This window comes from Leucopleurus acutus (genome assembly GCF_964270905.1).
Source record: "Leucopleurus acutus genome assembly, chromosome: 19".
NCBI classification, from domain to species: Eukaryota; Metazoa; Chordata; class Mammalia; order Artiodactyla; family Delphinidae; genus Leucopleurus; species Leucopleurus acutus.
The window spans coordinates 14,863,170-14,883,453 of record NC_139161.1 but is presented as its reverse complement, the minus strand read 5'-3'; the positions used below and the strand labels follow the sequence as shown (position 1 = coordinate 14,883,453).

Sequence of the window (20,284 nt, the reverse complement as noted above, 5' to 3'; positions counted from 1 at the left end):
GGGCACGCTGGCAGGCTGGGGTGTTCCAGCAAACTGCTGGGTCCCTCAGCTTCAGAGGTGTGTGTGCGCGTTAGGGGGCTTCTTTCTAGCCTCCCTTGTGAGACCCTGACCTAAGGCCCATCCGCCACCCGCGGGCTGCATCTCGCAGGGGGCCGCCTCGGCCCCTCCTCGGGCCGGCGCCCTTGCCTGGGGCGGGCCAGGAAGCCTCGGTCCCCGCCCCGCTCCGTTAGGCCCGCGTAGCGGCCGGGGGACTTTGGAGCCGAGGAGGAAGCGCGGCGGGGCGGGGAGGTGAGGGTGTGTCGGAAGGCGGCGGCGGCGGTCGGGTTTTATAACCCGCGGGGCTGGCGCGGCGCGGGAGAAGGGGCTGCACCGCGCACCGCGCCATGGGGGCCGCGTCAGGCCGCCGGTGGCCGCGGCCGCCGCTGCTGTCGTTGCTGCTGCTGCTGCTGCCACCACCGCCGCCTGTGGTCCTGGCGCTCGACCCCGCGTTGCAGCCGGGGAACTTTTCCGCCGACGAGGCCGGTGCGCAGGTCTTCGCAGAAAGCTTCAATTCGAGCGCCGAGCAGGTGCTGTTCCACAGCACGGCCGCCAGCTGGGCGCACGACACCAACATCACCGAGGAAAACGCGCGGCGCCAGGTGGGCGCGCGGGCCCGGGGCGGGGGCGGGGCCCGGGCGCCCAATCACAGGCGGGCGGACGGGCGCTGGGGGGCGGGGAGTCATCGCCCCGCGTGCGCCCCCGGCCCGTGAGCGGTGGGGACCGGGCTGGGCCAGCCGGCCTCCCCGCTAACCCCCGAGCCCAACGCCGTCCCAGCAAGACAGGCGGTCGGTTTCCTAGCACGGTGCTGGGCACATGCCCAGTAAGGAACCGAATGGATGAGGCTGGCCCCTCTGACCCCGAGTCCCCCCAGGTGGCAGCGTCTGGGGTTGACGACGGGCTGGGCCAGCGGCAGTCTTCGCTGAGGGTGCCCGCTCTGCTCTGGGTTCTCATCCTCTCCGACTGCAACGTACCCCTCTCTCACTGTGCCTGTCATCGCTCACCACTGTTCACACTCTCTTCCCCCGCCTCTCCTGGCCCCAGTTTCTGCTCCACCGCCTCCCTGAGGCAGACTCCCCCAGTTCCTCACCCCGAGGGCCCAGGAGGAGGGAGCCGTGCTCCCACAAGCCCCAGTCTCCTGAAGCCCTTGGCCTTCCTCCCCTCCCCCGCGCCACGGCTTCCCCTATTTACCCTCTCGTGCCCTCCTGGTACCCACAGGAGGAGGCAGCCCTAATCAGCCAGGAGTTTTCAGAGGTCTGGGGCCAGAAGGCCAAGGCTCTGTTCGACCCAATCTGGCAGCACTTCACCGACCCCACGCTGCGACGCATCATCAGTGCTGTGCGCACCCTGGGCCCTGCCAACCTGCCCCTGGAGGAGCGCCAGCAGGTGGGCCTGGTGGAACGGTGGATGCAGAAGTGGCCTGGGTGCCCCCATTGCCCCGGAGGGGTGGGGCCTGGCAGGGAGGGACCCTGGGATCTCTACCGGCCCCGACTGTAGGGGAAGCCCCGCAAACACAGAACGGATTCCTGAAGTACTGATCTTCCTTGGAGCTGGAGTGAGAGAAGTTCATTTCTATCAAAGCAAGTATTATGGAGCAGAAAGCAAAATTCAAATAAAGAGAAAAGGATGAAACAGGGGTTTTCAAACTTTCTCCAGAGGTGGTTTGGTTTATGGGCTTCCTCAGAAAGATTGGGAAGGGCTGAGAAGGCATCAAGGTCAGAGAATGAGAGGGATTTGCCCTCGCTCAAGGTGGTGGCTGGGCTCAGAATTGAACCCTGATCCCTAATTCTCAGGACACTAGTTTCCCAGGCTGCCTCCACTGGAAGGGGAATCCGTGCATTCATGCTCAGCTGTGCTCTGGGTGCCGCAGCGTGGCCTTGCCCTAGCCACGTCCCCCTCTCCAGGCATCTCCCCTTTTCCTCCCAGCGGAAAGAGTAGAGGGCGCCAGATTACCTCCAAGGGCTGTTCATCGCTAACATTTTCTCAACTCTAACTCCCCAGTACAACTCTCTGCTAAGCAACATGTCCAGGATTTACTCCACGGCCAAGGTCTGCTTCCCCAACAAGACTGCCACCTGCTGGTCCCTGGACCCAGGTACTGCCCTGTGTCTACTCTCTCTGTCTTCAGGGGCTTCCTACCCTTCCCCATTGGCCTGCTGCACTCAGGAGGATGACGTGTTTTTGCAGAGAGAGTGGGTAAACCCAAAGGCATTAACCTCCAATTGGGACTGGACTGTCAGATGCCCCCAGACCCCTGCTCCTCCAGGCAAACTGATTTCTGGAATCTCCAGCCTCCAGCCCCCGCTCCACCCCCACATGCATGTGTGCTTTTTCCTCTCTCATCACAACCGGCTTTCCTCCTGGCTGCCTGGTTTTCCCTTTCATGGGTCCTCTCATTCCCCACAAGAGTCCTCCACAGGCCTTAGACCCCTCATGGTTCCCTTGCAAACCTCCTCCTCTCCCCCCACAGCTCCCCCGCCCCGCCACATACCAGGCAGCCTTGAGGTCAGCCACTCCGTCCAAGGAGCCATGAAGGGTCTGCCTATGTTTCAAGTTGTGGGTGTCCTCTTGGTGTCAGCCACCTTAGAATAATCATTTCCTGGGAACCAGGACCCTGCCTGGCTCCTTACTTTGTATAGCTCCCAGTGCCATCCTGTCCAGCTTGTAGGTTGCCCTTGACTTTGAGGGTATCATGATGCTGAGGAAGTAGGTGGAGATGGTGAGGACCGGTGTGGGAGCTCTGGTGAAGGCTACTGCTGACTTCAACGCAGAAGTCTCCAAACTGACCCTGCTCACCTGTGTCTCAGAGCTCACCAACATCCTGGCTGCGTCGCGAAGCTACGCCCTGCTACTCTATGCCTGGGAGGGCTGGCACAACGCTGTGGGCATCCCGCTGAAACCCCTGTACCAGAAGTTCACTGCCCTCAGCAACGCGGCCTACAAGCAGGATGGTGAGCATGGCCACCCTGTCCCTTTTGTGGGCATTTCCCTCTCATCTTCTGTCTCCACCGAACCCCGCCCCCTGAGGCAAGCAGAGCGGCTATTACAGTGACTCCATACACTGGTCCAAGGTCACACAGATAGTGGATGGTGGAATGGGCATTAGCCCCACCGCCCTCATGCTGCGCTCCTGGCACTCCTCCCAGCCCTAGGGCTCAACTTTGCCTCTCCTGCTCTCTAGGATCTGTTTAGCTGGAGTTGGAGCAACCCGTAGTTAGAAGATTGTAGAGCAGCAACCCCCAAGCTCTCCCTTCCAGCTAGCAGGCAGATACACTGGCCCTGAGCCGGGAGAACGGCCAGGTGGTAGCTGGGAGGCGGAGGTGCCAGAGCCTGGGGCCTGAGCTGCACCCCAACGCCACCCTCCGGCTAGGCTTCTCAGACACGGGGGCCTACTGGCGCTCCTGGTACGACTCCCCCACCTTCACGGAGGATCTGGAGCACCTATACCATCAGTTAGAGCCCCTGTACCTGAACCTCCACGCCTACGTCCGCCGCGCACTGCACCGCCGATACGGGGACAGATTCATCAACCTCAGGGGACCCATCCCTGCTCACCTGCTGGGTAAGGACCTGGCCTTGCCACCACACATGTCCAGGGTCCTCCTCATCGTGTGTCACATTTCAGAGCCCCGTACTGCTCGATCCCCTGCACATGAGCCCATAAAGCAGGTGACCCTTCTCATGGTCACTACTGTTCCTACTTTTCACACGGGGACACTGAGGCTTAGGGTGCGCAAGTGACTTGGCAGAGGGCAGAAAACTATTAAAAAGCAGAGCCAGGAGTCACACTGGAGGCTTTAGCTGCAGGTCCAGTGGAGGGGGAGAAACAAGCGTAGTTTATGCCCCAGGAAGCCAGCCCTGTGGCCCTGCGCCAGGGTTGGGAGGCAGGGACCCTGGCACCGTCAGAAAGGACCCGGCAGCATCACCTGGGCTCACACTTGGCCTCTGCCAGCCCCAGGGAACGTGGAGCACTCGGGGGTGTGGGTGGGACTGATGTGTGAGCCAGCTGAGAGGGCAGTGGCCCTGCAGCGCCCTGGGTCCAGACACCAGGCGCCCAGGGTGCCGTTCAGTGACACACATGGGGAAGCAGGCACTGGCTGGACTGGGAGCCAAGCTGTCTGGCTCCCCTCCTCTGTCTAGGGGACATGTGGGCCCAGAGCTGGGACAAAATCTACGACATGGTGGTGCCTTTCTCTGACAAGCCCAATCTTGACGTTACCAGTACTATGGTGCAGAAGGTAAGCTCGGAGTCAGGCCAGGTGGGGGCCACAGGAGTGAACCAGACATGAGGAGAGGGACGGGAAGGGACCTCAGTCCCTCCCTTTCTACAGAGCAGCAGCCTGGAGTGTGTGTCCAAGCCATGAGCTGGGGTCTGTGTCCTCGTCCTCGCTGAGCTGCCAACCCCTCCTCCGGGGCCCCTCGGGAGTGGGGGCTGTGAGCATCAGTCCACCCACTCTAGCCAGCAGGGGCCGGACATCTGGGAAGGGAGGCCCCAGAGCAGAGGTGCTTTTCACGAGCAGGGCGCTGAGCTGGGTGGGGGACCACAGACGTGCCCCTGGGGCAGCCATGGCGGGCTCCAGCGGCTGGCCCCTGACCCGTGCGAACACCCCTACCAGGGATGGAACGCTACACACATGTTCCGGGTGGCAGAGGAGTTCTTCACCTCCCTAGGGCTCTTGCCCATGCCTCCTGAGTTCTGGGCAGAGTCCATGCTGGAGAAACCAAGCGACGGGCGTGAGGTGGTGTGCCACGCCTCCGCCTGGGATTTCTACAACAGGAAAGACTTCAGGTCTCGATTCGGGAGGAGGGTTCTGGGGCTCCCACAGGGCAGGCAGCCTGGGCACGGAGAAGCCAGTTCCCAGGCCCGCCTCTAACCCAGCCCCAGCACTGGCTGGGGGCGGGGTCCCTTCCCTGGGCAGCTTTGACAGGCAGTCAGCTCTGTACCTTGGAACGGAGGGAAAAGGCCAGAGTGTGGGCTGGGGCAGGGGAAAGTGTTTGCCTGTTTCCGCCCGCTCCTTCGAGCCCCAGGGCAGTGCCTGCCTGGCTCCTTCCCCTCAGGCGCCAGCCCCACCGTTCTCTGGTCCCTGCCCCGCCCGTCCTTCACCCTCACCCACGCCCTCTCCCTGCCCCAGGATCAAGCAGTGCACGCAGGTCACTATGGACCAGCTGTCCACGGTGCACCACGAGATGGGCCACGTGCAGTACTACCTGCAGTACAAGGACCAACACGTCTCCCTGCGCCAAGGCGCCAACCCCGGCTTCCATGAGGCCATCGGGGATGTGATGGCGCTCTCCGTCTCCACTCCTGCACATCTGCACAAAATTGGCCTGCTGGACCATGTCACCAACGACAAGGGTATGGGGGTGGGTGGAGAGAGCCCAGTGCAGCCGCCCCCCCCAGACCCCGCTGGATCCCACAGCAGGCCCGCACTTGTCCCCGCTCCCCTCTGCCCTTCTTGTTTCTGCCTCACTGCCCCATGTCAGGCAGGTTTGGGGATCCACCCAGACCCTCACAGCCCACCCTGAGTCCCAACTCCACTGCCCAAGCTCCCTCTTCCAAGCGGGGCCCCAGGGTCCCAAAGCCTGGTGCTCCCTTCTATGCGTCTGCCCAGCCTCACCTCCTGCTGGCTTCTCCCCAGGCCCACCCTGTCCCAGCTGGACTCCCTTCTCCCTCTGACCTCTCTCTTTTCATCTCCCCACAGAAAGCGACATCAATTACTTGTTAAAGATGGCACTGGAAAAAATTGCCTTCCTGCCTTTTGGCTACTTGGTGGACCAGTGGCGTTGGGGGGTCTTTAGTGGGCGTACCCCCCCTTCCCTCTACAACTATGACTGGTGGTATCTTCGGTGAGCAAAGCAGGACCGGGAAGGGCCTAATCCCAAACGGCCCTCCCCCCGCTCCCGGGCAACCTGCCTCCTGCCTCCCTCCTCTCTAATGATGCCTCCATCCTCTTCCGCAAGGCATTCTTTCCTGCCTAAAACTTCCTCCGTCAGGCAGTCTCTCCTGGTTCGCCAGGATGGGGAAGGTATGGCCCGTGGGAATGTCTGCTTAGCAGACTTTTCTGCAAAGGTAAAATCAGCCTGTGTACAACCCTTGGGTCCTAAGACAATTTAACCACATCCTCTTCCAGAACCAAGTATCAGGGGATCTGTCCTCCAGTTGTCCGAAACGAAACCCACTTTGACGCTGGAGCCAAGTTTCATGTCCCAAATGTGACACCATACATCAGGTACTATTGCCCCCACTTCCAGCACACCTTTAGTCCCCTTCCCCCTACTCTGGGACCCCCATTCCCAGGGCTTGTTCCCACACCCTTCTGGACCCCTCAACGGCCTGGAATTTGAGGGGGCCTCTCTCCTGAGCCAAGCTCGGTTCTCCCTTCTCCCCCAGGCAGCCCCTGGTCTGGCCTCTGCCCAGCGGAAGCTGGCTGGGACCTGGGCGAGGGGCCTCCACCATCCCCCTCATGCCCACCCTGTGCCTGCAGGTACTTCGTGAGTTTTGTCCTGCAGTTCCAGCTCCATCAAGCCCTGTGCAAGGAGGCGGGTCACCAGGGCCCCCTGCACCAGTGCGACATCTACCAGTCCACCCAGGCGGGGGCCAAGCTCCGGTGTGTGGGGCACAGGGAGGGCAGTGGGAAGTGAGGGGAGCGACCGGTGAAGGGCATGCCAGTGAGGGCACCACCACCAGACCAGTGGAGGGGGCCTTTCTCCCCTCCCCCTCCCTTTCTGTCTCTCGTCGAATGTTTATTGAGTGGGCCTCTTGGCTGGCATGGGGCAAAACATATGTTCCCCCCTTCACAGAGCTCCTAGGCCCTGGGTCTTAATGCTGCCGTTCTTGCCATCCAGTGGGGGCAGAAGTGGCCGGAGATGGGGCAGGTGGGCCAGGGCAGCGGTAGTGGCCCCTGGCCCGAGAGCCCTGTGCCCACTGTGCCCGCTCTGCCTGACAGGGCACTGCTGCAGGCAGGCTCCTCACGGCCCTGGCAGGAGGTGCTGAAGGACATGGTCGGCTCAGATTCCCTGGACGCTCAGCCGCTGCTCAACTACTTCCAGCCGGTCACACAGTGGCTACAAGAGCAGAACCGGCAGAATGGCGAGGTCCTGGGCTGGCCAGAATATCAGTGGCGCCCACCGATGCCCGACAATTACCCAGAGGGCATTGGTAAGGCCCGAGGGAGCCTGGGGCGGGGCGCTACCGCAGGTTCTCAGTTCCAGGCTCGGGACCAGGCCCCCGGTTCATGGTTCCCCATCAGCTTCTCCCAGCCGGGCCCTGGCGCCCTGCCTGGAGGGCCAGGCAGCCCCCTGAGCTGGTTGGCAGGGCCCTGGGGTGGGGTGGACACATCTTTCCCAGCATCCTGGGGAGGGTATGCCCAGATCTGAGGCCCCGGCCGGGGGTTGGCTGGCATGCACACTGCTCTATGAGGTCACGCTTAGGTCACACTGCAGGCTCCGCTCTTATAGGCCAGGGGGAGGGGCTGCAGGACTCTGCTCTCCTGCTGCCATGGGCCAAGGCTGGGCTGCTCCGGGACTGTCCCGCCTCCTCCTCCTCCTCCTGCTCTGCTGTGGGCGCCCCCTTGTGGCCCCTGGCCAGGGGACCACCGGCCAGGTGTCAGTCAGCCAGGGAACAGCCAGCAGCCAGACGACTACCCGCCACTCAACAACCAGCAGCCCGAAAACCCAGAGCCCAAGTGGGACCAGCTGGGGGCCGGGGCGGGGAGGCCGGGGCAGCAGTGGAAGGGCAGGGGGAGTCCTGTCTGTGTCTCTCTGCTCTGTCCCACAGACCTGGTGTCCAACGAGGCTGAGGCCAGCAGGTTTGTGGAGGAATATGACCGGAGATCCCGGGTGGTGTGGAACGAGTATGCCGAGGCCAGCTGGGATTATAATACCAACATCACCAAGGAGGGCAGCAAGATACTGGTAGGGGCCCCTGCACGCCCCCTTCCCCCCACCAGAGCTCGCGCACAGACTCAGCACACGTCTGCTCCTCCCCCGGGGGCCACCCTCTGAAACCCAAGGCACTGCAGGCCGCCCTTCCGCCCCCGACATCACCTCAGTGGGAACAGGCTGTCAGAATTTGTGAAGAATCCCAGTGGCATATTGAAAAGCGTCCAATTTCAGGCACACACCCAGTGCCTAAACGAGTTGCCTTATCATTCACAATCAACCCGTTGTTGGTAACGGAATAATTTGTAGAGAAATAAGTGATGCGAAAGTCAGTTTTTAAAAAGATTGAACGCTCCCGTTTGCCACCATTGAGAGGGCTGTGCGTCCCCTCCAACCCCCCTCCCCGCCTGTGTGGCTGAGCGCTGACTGTAACCAAGGTGAGCCGCAGAGGACTAACATTTCTTGAAGACCCACTGTGTGCCGGCCACTTTTCCTTGGCACTGGACATCTGTTGCCTCATTGATTCCTCAACAGCCTTGCAAAACCAGTGACCTTATTCGCATTTTACAGCCGGGACCCTGAGGCTCAGAGAGGCCACAGAGCAGATACCAGGCTGCATCTATCCTAACAGCCTTTAGGACACGGGGCGGGGTTTCCTTCTCTGCCGCTGCCATCAGATGTCTTGCTCGAAATGGCCATCCGTTGAGGGGCAGGTACTGCACACAGGATGTTATAGACAGTCCGGGTCGAAGAGGGTCTTCATAGGCAAAGGCAGCCACTTGGTGAAACCCGCCCCACCCTGACACCCTCAGTCCCTTTGGCTCCCCTCAAGGCGCCTCCTCCCAGGAGGCCTTTCTAGAGCTCCTGGGCCTCATGATACGGTTCCCCCGTGCCTTCAGCTGGAGAAGAACGTACAGATGGCAAACCACACTGTCAAGTACGGCACCTGGGCCAGGAAGTTTGACGTGACCAACTTCCAGAACGCCACCATGAAGCGGATGATCAAGAAGATTCAGGATCTAGGGCGGGCGGCGCTGCCTGTCAGGGAGCTGGAGCAGGTGTGTGCCTCGTGGGGCGCGCGGGGCGGAGGATCCAGGGTCAGGGGAGGGTCCTAGCTCGGGGGACAGTGTCTGGCCTTCATGCTGCTTCCCCTTCGTCGATTTGCCGTGTCGTGACATCTGGCACGTCAACACACACCTACAGACTTACTGAGAAGGCAGAGCTCTGGGAGCACCCGCCTCAGCTGCAGAGCGCAGGTCCACGATGGTGCCGGGGGCGGAGCAGGGAGCCCAGGGCTGAAGCTCGCTGCCCCTCTCCTTCCCCCTGCAGTACAACCAGATCCTGCTGGACATGGAGACCACTTACAGCGTGGCCTCTGTGTGCCATAGCAACGGCACTTGTCTGCAGCTCGAGCCTGGTGAGCACACGTGGGGAGTGAGAGGGAGGCCTGGGGAGGTCAGGGGTGCTGGCCGTGAAAGGGCGGAGTTCACTTCTGACTCACGGGGTCCGCGCGCCCGGGAGACTCACTTCCCTGTCTCCCACCGGTGGTGCTCCTCCGCCCCTGCTTAGAACCGACACCTCCTTCATCGCTGCCCTGGTCCCCTGCCCTGCCCTTGGCTCCGCCCGTCCGCTCCCGCTGGGTCCCCTCTGTTCCTCCCTCCACTCCGCCCTTCAGAGCAGGTGTATCTCAAATTCATCTCTCAGGGGCTTGGACTCCCCAGTAGGGAGAGTAACTGTAGGCATCTCCCCTCTGCGCTCTTTCCTTGATCCGATCCACCTTCCCCATCTTCCCTGGCCCTTCCCTGGCCCCCTCCTCCACCCAGAAATTGAAGCCTCAGCCAGCAGAAGCCACGTCCACGCCATTCCCACTTCACTCCCTCTGCCGCCACTCGTCACTGGAAGGAGTGGGCCAGCTCTGGCCTGTCCTCTTTCTCTCGCAGGAGACTGGCTGGTCCTTCTTACCTTCTCCTCTTTGAAGGAGCTCAGCCCCGACACCCCAGTACCTGCGCACAGATACACCCCCTCCCCTCTCTGACCCATGCTTCCCAGGGTCGAGGAGCCAGAGGCATAAACATTTTTCCTGAGGAGTCTCCACCCAGAAGCAGTCTCTTCCTGGCCCTCCGCCCAGCTCCCACATTAGAACAATGACAAACAGAAGGGGAAATGGAAAATAAACAGGAGAGAGAAACAGTTTTCCTGGGACAGGGTTTGGCCTGAGGGTTGTGTATGTGGGTAGGCACGCAAAGTGGGGGGAAGGGGATGCGCATTTGTGTGCATTTATGGAGAAGAGCATTAAAGGGAGTATGGCCTTCACCCCCCGTCGGTCAGCCCCTTAATCCAGGGCTGGGCCATCAGGTCATTGCCAGTAGTAAAAATAAGAAGCACCCACAAAAACAGAGCACTCACATCAGCAGAGGACAAAATTCTCAAGATATGTTTTTTCCCCCAATAAAATTAACTTGAATGTACTTCCTCTGTGAAGAGTAGATAGCGCATAGCATGTTTCAGGATAGAGCACAAGTCCATGAGGTGTGGATGCCCGCAGGCCTCTGTCTCAGGCCAGGCCGGGCAGGAAGGGGAGCCACCTTCAGAACCGACACGTGAGCTCACACCATCCTCATCCCAGCTCTGTGAGGTAGATGTGAGCTCCGTGTAATCCCTAAGCCAGGAGGCCACTCATATAGTCACGGCTTTGACAGGACACAAACGCAAGATTTCTGGCTCCCTGATGATGCTTGAATGGATCTCTGTACTTTGCCTTCACAGCTGTTCTTTTATTAATCAGTCCAGTCACAATGTGGGAAAGATGCCCTGGGCCCTGCGGGGACGTGGGGATGAAGGAGGCACTGTCCCTGCCCTGGGGCCTCCTGCCCCTGGGCCGGCATAATCCCCATTTCATAGTCAGGGAAGGAGGGGTCCCGTGACTCACCCAAGGTGATTTCGAGGTCAGGAGGAAACCAAACAAGAACTCGGGTCTTTTGACCTCCAAGCCATTTCTCCCAGGGAGGTGGTGGGCAGGGAACGAGTTGGGAGCAGCGGCTCTGGGGTCTGGGCCCTTTGTGCCCCAGCTCAGCCACTTGCTGGCTGGGGAACGCAGCCATGTCACCAAACCGCTTGCGTGGAAAGAGGGTCGAGGGCATCCCTCACAGGGCTGTTGCAGCCCTGCAGTTGCCTGAGATTGTGTACGGGAAGCGCTGAGCCCCGGGCCTGGCGCCCTGGAAGCCCCATGGAAAGGGCACCAGCCTGTCTCCAATTTCCCTCGACTTGCTGCCTGTGCAGTCCCTTTCCAGTTTTATTCCACCTCTGAAGGAGGTGGGAGGTGAGCCAAGAGCTGGAGGCTTAAAGCCATCCAATCCCTCCCACCTAGATCTGACACATCTGATGGCCACATCCCGGAACTATGAAGAACTGCTCTGGGCATGGAAGGGCTGGCGAGACAAGGTGGGGAGATCCATCCTCCCATATTTCCCCCAATATGTGGAGCTCAGCAACAAGGCTGCCAGGCTCAATGGTGAGTCCTCTCTGCCAGTGTCACTGGCTGTCGGGTCCCAGCCCCCCGCGAGGCCCTCAGAAAGGTCCTCTGAAACCCAAGAGGTGAGGGGGGAGGAGGCAGGGGATGGTCAGGTGTTCAGAGAGCCTGGCTGTGTCCCCTCTGCAGGCTACAAGGACGGAGGGGACTCCTGGAGATCTATGTACGAGATGCCATTCCTGGAGTACGAGCTGGAGCAGCTCTTCCAGGAGCTGCAGCCGCTCTACCTGAACCTGCACGCCTACGTGCGCCGGGCCCTGTATCGCTTCTACGGGTCTGAGCTCATCAACCTGGAGGGCCCCATCCCAGCCCACCTGCTGGGTGAGGGCAAGTGAGACAGTCAACAGTATGAGGGAGGGGGCAGCCCAGGGCTGGCCAGAGGGCAGAGGGCAGACTGGGAAGGGTCTGCAGATGACACCTGAGGCTGGGGAATGTTGCCAGGGCTGGAGTGGGGTCGGGGCTGGGGGTGGGGAGAAGAGCCCCCTCCCTGCATTTGGTGCCACGTTTGCTACAGATCCACGTTACACAGGTCATCAGGGATGGGGCAGTGGGCGGAGTTCATAGGCCTGTCGTGGGGAGACCACATCACCCGTCGCAGCTCCAGGCAGCATGAGGGAGAGGAGGGGGCCGCGAGTGGGAGCTGAGAAGGCCTCCCCAGGAGGTGGCATGTGAGCAGAGCCCTGAAGGATGAGAGGTTCTGACAGATGGAGAAAGTGGTCGTGGGGAGAGAAAGGCAGACACGACATTCAGGCAAAGGGAGCTGTGAGAGCGCAGCTCCTCCTCAGCTTTGGGCGCCTCACTCTCCAGGGGCTGTAAACTCAGATGCCCTGAACTCATGAAGCAGGCAGTGGAGGACAATAAGGGATGGTGGGGACTGCGGCAAAGTAGAGGCTACTGGGTTCCTGTCTCTGTTGGGCCATCGGGAACACGTTTCTGGGGGCTTCTTACTGTGAACAGAGAGGCCAGGCGGGGCCATGGACCATTTACAAGTCAGGGGGAGACCACCCCCGTCCAGCTTTGGGTCTAGCTCTGCTCAGCCTAGACGGTCTTTGCAGCCCAAGAGACCAGCCATTTTTGGTCCCTCTGTTGTGAGACCAGAGAATATCAGCTCCATGGCGGAGAAACACAGACCCCGGGAGGGAACACAGGTGCCCGGCTGGCCCTGGGAGCTGGGGCTTAGAGCTGAGCCCCCAAGACGAGCAGAGAAGCCAGGCCCAGGCTCGCTCCCCCCTCCCATTCTCGCTTCTCACTCGCTCTGACTCTCACTGGTTTGCACTGTAGGCTCCACTTGATGTCAGCTCAAGCTTAGTCCCCTTTGGCTGTCAAAGCCTCTCCAAATGTATTTCTGCACCTCTCCACTCATTCTGAATAGCTTCCTTATCTCCACTCTTGCGGTGAATGCAGAGGCATCAACCTCTCCAAAAGGAGGGTGGTTCTTGCCAGCTGACCTCGTAAACTGACCTCAGGCGACAGGGAGGGGACAGAGCAGTGGCTGGTCAGGTTATGATCAGTGTTCCCTCCCCCTGCATGACGGTGCTGAGCCTAAGATCTAACACCTGTCTCTCCTCTCTCCGCCATCTCTTCCTCTACCCGCCTCCAGGGAACATGTGGGCACAGAGCTGGTCCAACATCTATGACTTGGTAGTACCCTTCCCTTCAGCCCCCAGGATGGATGCCACAGAGGCCATGATAAAGCAGGTCCGCACCGGCCCCCTCCTTGCACCCCTGCTCCTCCAGGGCACAGGGGAGGGGGACCCTGCCCGGGTGGGAGAGGGCCCTCTGATTCAAGACTCCCAGCTTGGCCCTCTCCCAGGGCCCTCCCACTGCGGCACACAGTCCATCCCCACAATCCCCAGCTTCGCCAGAGCTCCCTCTGCTTGCAGGGCTGGACACCCCAAACGATGTTTAAGGAAGCAGACAATTTCTTCACCTCCCTGGGGCTGCTGCCCGTGCCCCCCGAGTTCTGGAGCAAGTCTATGCTGGAGAAGCCGACCGATGGGCGGGAGGTGGTGTGCCACGCCTCCGCCTGGGACTTCTTCAACGGCAAGGACTTCAGGTATGTCCGGGCTACAGGCCAGGGGGACCTGGTCCTGAGCCCAGAGGACAAGGAGACGAGTCAAGTAGAGGCTCCGCTGCTGTCTCCTCGGCCAGAACAGGGGACGGAGGGTTAAGAGAGTTGGGCCTGGCCGCAGCTTGGCCACTGGCTTGCGGCAGCGTCTCCTCGAGTGCTGACCAGCTCTGTCAGCCCAGCGTTCAAGGTCCCAGTCCTGGGGGTGAGCCCCACGTGAGCTGCCAGCCTTCCCTCCCTCTCAGGCGGCCCCTGTGTACAGCTGGCCCTCTCCCTGAGTGCCTGTGCCTTAACACGGAGGCACATGGGGACATGGGGGTTTTGCACAGATCCACTCTCACCACTGATGGGCTCAGAAGCTGTCTTCATTGGAGGACAGTGTTTCGGTTACCTACTGCTGCATAACAAACCAGCCCAAAACCTAGTGGTGTAAAACAACCATTTGCTTATGCTCATGATTTTATGGGCCAAGAATTCAGGCACAGTGGAAATGGCTTGTCCTGCTCTTCAGTGGTGGAGAGCTCCGCAGGGCTAGAGAGGGCTGGCGTGGCTCAGTGGGGCCGTCTATCTGGGGCTGTGCTTCTGGCTGTCTGTTCGGTTCCTCGGTTTTTCTCTGTGTGGCACGTGCTGGGGCAGGGACGTTCACGTTGGGCTCCTTCTGTTCGGTTCCTCGGTTTTTCTCTGTGTGGCACAACGTTCACGTTGGGCTCCTTCACTCACGTGCTGGGCGCCTGGGCTGGCATGGCTGGAGCAGCTGGGGTTTGGTGGGACATCTCTCTCCAGGAAAGCTTGGACTTCCTCACAGTATGGCAGCCTTAGGTGGTCAGATTTTTTATTTTTTACCTGGAGGCTGGCATCCGCAGAGCAAAAGTAGAAGTAGCCAGATCTCTTAAAGACTAAGTCTAAAATTGGGACAGGTCACTTCTACCACATTTCATTGGCTAAAGCAAGTCACAAGGCCAACCCAGTTTCAAGAGAAGGTAAAGAAGATTCCACCTCTTGGGAGAAGTGGCAGAGATGATCTGCCACAGCTGATGAAGTGTCTTTTATGAGAAGAGTGGGCACAGAGATCCTGGAACAAAGCAGCCAGTTTCACTGGCTCACCTGGCCTTGGGCCCTTCCTTCAAAGGCACAAGGACCAGAGCTGTAGGGCTGGGCGCAGACAGAATCAAGGGGGTGAGGGCTCTTTGGGGATCTTCCTTGTATGGGGAGTCATAGCAGAAGGTGGACAGATCCCAACCTCATTGTCACCAGGGTGCTGGGCTGCTCTTTCCCTAGAATGACAGACAAAGGGGGTCAACTGAGCTGAAGAGCTCTGGTTAGATCCAGGGGAGAATTTCTTTGGCTCACAGAAGATGGAAAGTGAGGTGCAGCCTCTGGCTTGGACTGCCCAGCAGATGTCCCTCTAGTCCTGGCCCTCAGAAATCCTGGGATGAATATCCTTGCTGGCATTGGGCACAAGGGATGCAGAAGAGCTCAGACGCTGTTGTTTCCTTCAGGAAGCCTAAGTCTTGGGAGAGACAAAGCACGTAATGAGGAACCACATGACTCACATGACCCAAGCCCTACACGGACCGTGACCGAGGGTCCCCATGCCTCTAGAGCACATACTTCGTACAGTTAGGAAGCCACACGGCTGTGTGGGCTGGAGTCAGTTGTTCAGGGAAGTTGGGGGCAGAGGAATAGTCTGGAGGACCAGACGTTCGGGGCTTCTAACCCCCAGATTCCCTCTATTTCCCCTTTCGGCTTTCCTTCCCATAATGCTGTGTTCCTTGCATAAAGCAGTCCTGGGGGTACGCTCTGCATCCAGTAAGGACAGCAGGTCCCTTTGCCCCAGGGATCCTCACTGCCCCCTTCCACACCGTCTCCCCACCCCCGTGTTCCCAGGATCAAGCAGTGCACCACTGTGAACATGGAGGACCTGGTGGTGGCCCACCACGAAATGGGCCACATACAGTATTTCATGCAGTACAAGGACTTGCCAGTGACCTTCCGGGAGGGTGCCAACCCTGGTTTTCACGAGGCCATTGGGGATGTGCTGGCCCTCTCAGTGTCTACCCCCAAGCACCTGCACAAGATCAACCTGCTGAGCAGTGGGGACGGCAGCTATGGTGAGAGAGGAACGGGGAGATCCTAGTGGGCGGAGGGGCCAAGAAGGGGCAAGCCTGGGAGGCGGAGAGAGGAGACTTCATAGCCCACAGGCAGAGCTGGGACAGAACAGTGGGGAACAAGAGGGGCAACCAGCAGGGAGAGTGGGAGGATGAAACCCATACCATCCCAAGAGGCAGGTCGCAGGACCCAGAGAGGTACAGCTCGCCCCGCCCGCTCCCCCCATCGCGCCCATCACAGCCCCACTGATAGGAGGCAGGCCTGGATCTGATGCCAGGGCCCCCTTCCCTTGGCAGAGGAGGACATCAACTTTCTGATGAAGATGGCGCTCGACAAGATCGCCTTTGTTCCCTTCAGCTATCTTGTGGACCAGTGGCGCTGGAGGGTATTTGACGGAAGCATCACCAAGGAGAACTACAACCAGGAGTGGTGGAGCCTCAGGTTCTGGAATGCTGCTGTGGGCTGGGGGGGCCTCCATGGCGGGGTGTATGCACCTGCATCTGTGCGCACATGGTGCGTCTGCGTCTGTGGCGTCTAGGGGTGTGTGTGTGTGTAAATGCCGTGATGCGCAGAGGCACAGCACACAGGAGTCTGGAGCGCCCAGTGCAGGCGCCATACTTCAAATCGAAAACACCAACTCTCCCGGCTTGATTCTTCCCAAACCCTCCCTCTAATGTGTCTTCCTCCCCAACAGGCTGAAGTACCAGGGCCTCTGTCCCCCAGTGGCCAGGTCTCAAGGCGACTTTGACCCAGGGGCCAAGTTCCACATTCCTTCAAGCGTGCCATATATCAGGTAACAGGAAAGGGAGGAGGGTGCCGTGAGGGGCAGCGCCTCCGCTCAGTGTTCGGGCTGCCCTTGCTGCTGCCCCCCGGCAGCTACCGTCAGGGCGACCTGGGCACCAGGCTGCATGGCCCACCGTGTCTGGGCCATTCACCTGTGACCAAGGCTGGCCGTTGTTTCACTCTTGTGATGTGACAAGAGCCCGCACCCTCTTGACAGCTGAAAACAAAAACTTCACTATAACTGGCTAATGCTTATAAGACCTTTGTTAGTTAACATTAACCATGACCCACGGCCGGATCATGACCTGAGCACTGTTTTTTTATTTTTACAAGATTGTGATTCCCTTACTATATACTGAACGTATTTCCTCTGATATAACTTAAGTTGTACCTGGAATACCTTCTATCCACTAGAACTAGGATTAGAGACCCAGCTAGATTGGGAGTCTGTATTATTAGGGGCATGGGGTCATAGGCTGGGGCCCAGACAGAACTGGGTTCAAATCTCGTCTCCACAACCCTGTTTCCTTGAGTAAATTCCTCAGTCTCTGTAAGCATCATTTTCCTCAGCTGTGGAATCCTAGTTCACAGGATCATTGCAAGAGCTAACTTCTTATCACACTGTCGAATACATAGCATGTTTGGGAACTGGTGGCCATAACCCACCATTATTAAGTTAATGACTTTTTTTTTCTCTTTTAAAAAATTTATTTATTTTTGGTTAGGTTGGGTTTTTGTTGCTGCGCGCGGGCTTTCTCTAGTTGCGGTACACGGGCTTCTCATTGCGGTGGCTTCCCTTGCTGCAGAGCATGGCCTCTAGGCGCACGGGCTTCAGTGGTTGTGGCACACAGGCTCAGTAGTTGTGGCTCGCGGGCTCTAGAGCGCAGGCTTAGTAGCTGTGGCGCACGGGCTTAGTTGCTCCGCGGCATGTGGGATCTTCCCAGACCAGGGCTCAAACCCATGTCCCCTGCAATGGCAGGCGGATTCTTAACCACTGCACCACCAGGGAAGTCCCTAAGTCACTGTCTTAAATGGAATACAGAAACATAGCCGCGTTGTCAGTCATGCAGCCATAGCGTGAATGCACCCAGCGCAGCCCCTTTCCCTCCATGTGCTGCAGGGGAGCACTTGCTGGGGACTAGGAAGGGTGATTAGAGGATCTGGAGCCCTTCCCAGAGGTAGGGATCTGGGGACACCTCAGGGTAGAGGGCTGGGGGCCCCTGGGCTGCAAGTAGCCCAGGCCACCCATGAGGCAGGACGTAGAGGGCACCCCAGCCCTTGCCTCCTGTGCTCCCCGGAAGGCAGTGAGGGAGGGCTTATGCCCACTGTGCCCAGTCCTCCACCTCAGCACCTGGCACAACGTCAGCACATAGTCAAGACCTAATAAGTAAGCATAGGGTGGGTGAATTCTGTCCCCGAGTCCAGGAAGAAAGAGAAAGCCTGCTCAGATGCTCCAGAGAGCATAGGTGGGCAGGGAGCCAAGGAGACTCAAGGGCGCAGCACAGGCCTGACCCGGCCAGTGTGCCAGGATGACCCGCAGGGAGGGCCTCCGCCCGCCTTCCCGAAGGATTTCTGAGCTTCCAAGCTGGCACTCACTTTCACACAGAAGCCAGGCCCATGTGATGGTTAGCTTCCGAGCTTAGCACAGATAATTCTCTAGGCGGGGGTGCGCAGAGGGGATGCACTCCAAATTCTGACCAGCAGCCTTGGCGAAGCACTTTAGGAAATGCCAGGAAAGTCAGTGACACACGGCTTGTGCCCAGCCTTCAAAGCGGGAGGCCTGCCCTGCTGGTTCAGGACATTCACAACCTCCCCAGGCTCGGAGAGGCGACCCCCACCTGGACCGGCAGACTTCTGCAGGGAATTCCTGCTGCCAAATTTGGGATAAAGGAGGTCCTTCGGGCTGGCCTCCCTGCCTCGTCAGAGAGGTGACCCCTTGGGCAACACCCGGCCTCTCCATGCACGTAGCCCAGGGACGGAGACCTCGCTGCGTCCAGAGCAGCCTGCCACGTCCGTCCGTGAAGGGCTCTGCCAGTGCCCCTGCCCCTCCTCGCCCACGAGGGACGCCCAGAGGCGCTCAGAGTAGGCCCTGCTGAGAAGTGCAGGCAGCCGCGTGGGCGTGGGCGGGAGGTGCCGGGGCGGAGGCAGTGGTGGCCGGGGGCGGTGATGCCGCCCCTCCGCCCTGGTCCCAGGCCTCGCCTGTCCTCCCACAGGTATTTCGTCAGCTTCGTCATCCAGTTCCAGTTCCACGAGGCGCTGTGTCAGGCGGCGGGCCACAAGGGCCCCCTGCACAAGTGCGACATCTACCAGTCCCAGGAGGCCGGGAAGCGCCTGGCGTGAGTCTCCTCTGGTGTCCCCCTGCCTGCTGTCCACCCTCTGACCTACTTCCCAGGGCCTGAGGAGCCCCTCCCCCAGCCCGCCCCCGACCTGCCCTGCGCGGGCCTCTCAGGCAGAGGGAAGCTGGCGCGGGGAGGTGGGGTGCAGAGAGAACCCGTACGAGGCTGGGGCAGACGGGCAGGGAGCCCCGAGGCCTGTCCCTCTGACTCGGTCCCCTTCCCGGGGCTCCCCCAGCGACGCCATGAAGCTGGGCTTCAGTCGGCCGTGGCCCGAAGCCATGCGGCTCCTCACGGGCCAGCCCAAGATGTCGGCCGCTGCCATGATGACCTACTTCAAGCCGCTGCTGGACTGGCTCGTGACCGAGAACACGCGGCACGGGGAGAAGCTGGGCTGGCCGCAGTACAACTGGATGCCAAACTCAGGTACCGCCACCCACCCCCCTCGGCCCCAGGCCGCCCTGGGGCTCGCGCAGGGCCAGGCCCCCCCAGGTTCAGGCAGGTGGGAGGCCGACCTCCGGGCGGGGGCGGGTGGGAAGCCAGCCCGCGGCCCGGGACCGGCCCAGCGCCCGCTCTCCTTCCTCCCTTCCCAGCTCGCTCGGAAGCCTCCTTCCCGGGCTCCGGCCGTGTCAGCTTCCTGGGCCTGAACCTGGAGGAGCAGCAGGCCCGCGTGGGCCAGTGGGTGCTGCTCTTCCTGGGCGTCGCCCTGCTGGTGGCCACCCTGGGCCTCGCCTACCGGCTCTTCAGCATCCGCCACCACAGCCTCCACCACCCCCACAGCGGGCCCCAGTTTGGCTCCGAGGTGGAGCTCAGACACTCCTGAGATGAGGGCTGGGCGGGCCTGCCGGGGAATGCGCCACCGGGAGACCCAGGGACCGGGAAGGCCCGGGGATGGGCTGAGGACCCGCCACTGCTCTCAAGGCTCACCCCAGCCCTCCCCCTCCTCCCCCTCCCACCCTCCTCCCCCTCCCACCCTCCTCCCCCTCCCACCCCTCCTCCCCCTCCCACCCCTCCTCCCCCTCCCCCTCCCGCCCCTCCCGCCCCTCCTCCCCCCTCCTCCAGTCCTCTGGACCGCGAACCACCTTGGCCCCCTGGCCCCTGGGGACCAGGCCACCTAACATGGAACCCCCTCCCCATCTCTCTCTGAATTCAATTAAAGGTCCTGCCCTCCCCATCTGTGTCCATGTCCCTCACAGGGAAGCCAGGGACAGGGGAAGCTCTCTCACCTCCTGACAGTCAAGGGGTCACTTCTTGGGGTCTTCATCCTCCTCCAAGAAGAGGCTGGAAAATACCCAGAGCTCTGGCCCCAGCACCCCCCAGCGCCCATCCCAGTCTCCCCTTCAGCCGGGGCAGCTGGCCCCTGTCCTGCCATGGCAGACAGCCCCTGCCAGGCCTGGACACCAACTCAGGAGGGCTCTGGGCAGCAAAGAGGAAGCAGACATTCTGGGCTTCTGGAGCCCTGCCCCAGCTGTTCCATAAATGGCTAAGTCCCCCAGATGAAAGGCTCCGGGCTGCCCTCTGGTTACCTCGGGAGGGCGCCTTGCA

The 20,284-nt window shown here is 60.5% G+C and overlaps 1 protein-coding gene across 1 annotated transcript; it reads left to right on the top strand.

Moving 5' to 3' along the window:
- Positions 1 to 383: 383 nt before the first annotated feature.
- Positions 384 to 19,562, top strand: LOC309975152 (angiotensin-converting enzyme; the record flags this gene model as incomplete). The annotated part of the gene is made up of 25 exons (XM_082860095.1): positions 384 to 638; positions 1,255 to 1,422; positions 2,038 to 2,131; positions 2,844 to 2,987; positions 3,407 to 3,598; positions 4,177 to 4,274; positions 4,653 to 4,825; positions 5,169 to 5,392; positions 5,739 to 5,883; positions 6,168 to 6,266; positions 6,522 to 6,644; positions 6,984 to 7,195; positions 7,814 to 7,950; positions 8,817 to 8,975; positions 9,247 to 9,334; positions 11,285 to 11,428; positions 11,576 to 11,767; positions 13,047 to 13,144; positions 13,330 to 13,502; positions 15,402 to 15,625; positions 15,920 to 16,064; positions 16,318 to 16,416; positions 18,620 to 18,742; positions 18,978 to 19,165; positions 19,333 to 19,562. The coding sequence occupies 25 exons, from the start codon at positions 384 to 386 to the stop codon at positions 19,560 to 19,562; spliced, it is 3,927 nt and encodes a 1,308-aa protein (XP_082716221.1).
- Positions 19,563 to 20,284: the final 722 nt, after the last annotated feature.